The sequence below is a fragment of the Pinus tabuliformis genome, chromosome 2_2, assembly GCF_031772625.1.
Source record: "Pinus tabuliformis cultivar Carrire ecotype Pingquan chromosome 2_2, CPIR1, whole genome shotgun sequence".
Taxonomy (NCBI): Eukaryota; Viridiplantae; Streptophyta; class Pinopsida; order Pinales; family Pinaceae; genus Pinus; species Pinus tabuliformis.
The window spans coordinates 158,190,473-158,193,698 of record NC_142300.1 but is presented as its reverse complement, the minus strand read 5'-3'; the positions used below and the strand labels follow the sequence as shown (position 1 = coordinate 158,193,698).

At 39.6% G+C, this 3,226-nt stretch overlaps 1 protein-coding gene across 1 annotated transcript; it reads left to right on the top strand.

The window, feature by feature from the left end:
- The first annotated feature begins 379 nt into the window (after positions 1-379).
- Positions 380-2,533, top strand: LOC149191907 (uncharacterized). Its single transcript, XM_089406775.1, has one exon. The coding sequence runs from the start codon at positions 380-382 to the stop codon at positions 2,531-2,533; it is 2,154 nt and encodes a 717-aa protein (XP_089262901.1).
- Positions 2,534-3,226: the final 693 nt, after the last annotated feature.

Genomic DNA, 3,226 nt, shown 5'->3' with positions numbered 1-3,226 from the left:
ACATTATTAATAATGCTGAAGGACAGTTCTTCTTCAAAACTCTGTTTTAAAGAAGAAATTATTAAGTTCGTTCAATACATGGTTGATAAGGTTTTACAGCTCTTCAGGCAGCCCTGCCCATCTTGCTAGGTTCAGCAGCCCCTATCCCTGCAAAAGCACAAACAGACAGAACATCATCAGCACAAAGAGACAAAGCAAGATCTACAGGGGTTGGAGCGGGATTTTTCAAAGCTAATCTAGTTATATCTCATATCAACAAGTGTATGACTGAAGCCCCTAGACAACATTAAGTACGAGAAAATTCATTTACTCAATACAGTACCAGTTTTCCTTTATTGAAGATGGACCTGCAGACAAAGCAAATGAAATACTATTGGAAATGAAGGGAACTTTTGGACCACATGATTGTAGGCTGCTATGTATTAATTCTTCACAATCAAATGAAGAGATCTTACCAGAAGATATCTGGACTCCTTTTGTTTCATCATCTGACCATGTTCTAGGCCGCTGTTTCAACAGAAATGACTTGGAACAGATTAATGAATTCATGCAAGAATTTTCTGTAAAGAATATTATCCCATACATGGAGCAGAAAATACGCTCCTTGAATCAACAGGTTTCAGCAACAAGGAAGGGGTTGAAAAATCAGTTTAAAAACCTTTGGTGGCATAAGGGGAAGGATGATACTGCTGATGTTTCGAATGGGTCCATCTACACATTTAGTTTGATAGAGTCTCAGATCAGAATTTTGGGAGACTATGCCTTTATGTTGCGTGATTATGAACTTGCTCTTTCAAATTATCGATTGTTATCCAGTGACTACAAGATTGACAAGGCTTGGAAGCGTTATGCTGGTGTTCAGGAAATGATTGGACTTTCACTATTTATGTTGGATCAATCAAGAAAGGAAGCAGAGTATTCCATGGAAACGGCTTTTACAACTTATCAGAAAATAGGTGCCTCAGGTCAGAGATATGCCACAAGATGTGCACTTTGGTGGTCGGAATTGCACAAAGCTAGGGGGCAATTCAAGGAGGCTGCCAATGTCTACTTCCATATCTCTAGTGAGGAACCAAGCTTACGTGCAGGTATATTGCTGGAGCAGGCAGCCTATTGTTATCTGCGTGCAAATCCACGCATGCTCAGGAAATTTGGATTCCATCTTGTCCTTGCAGGAAATCGCTACACTATATGTGGACAGCGGAAACATGCCATTAGAGCATATATGTGTGTTCTTCCTGTATTTGAAGGCGATGGATGGAATTATATCAGAGACCATGTCCACTTTAATCTTGGAAGATGGTATGCTGTTATCGGGAAGTCAGAACTGGCCATTCAACATTTAATGAGATTACTTGCATGTAGTCATCAATCAGCTGTAACTCAGGAAATGTTTCTGGGAGATTTCCTGCGTGTTTTTGAGAGTGTTGGTAAAAAAGATGAAATGTTCAAACTGAAGTTGCCTGCCATTAATATGACATCACTGAGAATTCATTTTGAGGATCACCGCACATATGCCTCTGCTGGAGCTATTATTTTACCAGAAAAGACATGGCAATATTTGGAGGAAGGATTAGTTCCATCGACATCCCCGACATCAAGTAACTGGTTAGATTCTGCAGCAAGGTCTTCTTCCAAATCTTTGAAAGGAAAAGATAGCAATATTTGTATTGCTGGAGAGGCTATAAATGTGGAGCTTGAGTTTAAGAATCCTCTTCATATCCCTATTGATATATCTGCAGTTTCCCTCATATGTGATTTCATTCCTGAAATGATGTCGGAGAACGTTGGTGTTGGTCATCATGGAGAAAAAGAAATTGGATCTGAAATTGCACTATCTAATCATAGCATCGATGAAGAGGGGAACATATATGATCATGGTGCTTCTTCATTGGTTTTATCTGAGGAGGCTTTTAGTCTGAAAGGAGGTCAAAGTATGATGGTACATTTGAAAGTGACTCCTAAAATGGATGGTTTCCAGCATACGTTGATAGTTGATTTGTATACTCTGAGTTCTGTTCAATACAAATTCAGTCAGGGAAAGTGTATTGTGCCCAAAATTATGCTTCGAGAAGACATTAGACTGTTGCAATTTAAAGCTTTCCATTCCTGGCATACTAAGCTCTTTGTGCATATTAAGGTTGACATTCTTCCAAATCCACGGTTGGAGATTTTTAGTGTTCCGAATCAAAATTTTGATGATGGAGCAATCTGTCATGCTTACAATGAGAGCACAGCAAGTCAATCACAAATAAGTAATCAAACTATGGTGAATGAAGTTAGATTGTACATTGAGACTTTTATGAGTGAGATGACGAAATGGGAGAATGATTTGAAGCAACTTGGGACCAAAGTTAAAAAGCGTGAGGATGAATTGAGGAAATTGGAAACCAATTTAAGTGGAGTGAATGGTTCTCTGAGTGACTTGGAAAGAGAGCTCAACAAATGTACCTTTTCTTCAAAAAGTGATGGGAAGGAAAATTCAAATCCATATTCACACAGTGTTGAAGATACTTTAGAAGAAAATCAATAGATAGGTAATCACTGCAGATTCCCTCTGGCTTCACTTATCTGCGTGGCGCATTGGCTTAGAGCGCAGGCGCACATAGGCCGCGCGGCGCATTGGGCGCTCCTCCACAGTGCATTTTTAACGCTGGCGCGATGCACTCACATGGCGTGGCGCACTAGGCAGCCTGCGCGGCGCACAGAGCCATAACACTTGTTGGATGATGTGGATGCGGCTTTTACAAATTCAGAGGACCATATGTATAGAGAGGAATTATTCTGAAGGTGATTTGGAAACATATCTACAGTCCAACAAAGAGTTGATAAGTGGAAACATGGCAAATTTTATTTGCATGTTCGCTGGTTCTGGGATATGATTTAAAAAGGGTTATGTTGGGCTTCAAATCTTGGGTTTTCACAGGATCAAATTTTTATTTTTTCAATGTGCACAAAATGGTGGTCGACCCTCTCATTATGATTGCGAAGATTTGAAATAATTCTGGGTTTGTTCTGTGGAAAATATGGGAGTCACTTGTTCAGATCAGTCCTCTGTAATCTTATTCGTTGATTGAACTTTTTGAAATCAAATTTTGATGCGGGTTCTAGGATTCTTGGGCCTTGATTTATTTTTCAAAAAAGATCAACTCACTCTGGAAACTAAGTGTGGCTGATATTGAAGGCACCCTCTCACATGTATGTCAGATGGTCTTGCAAGATAACA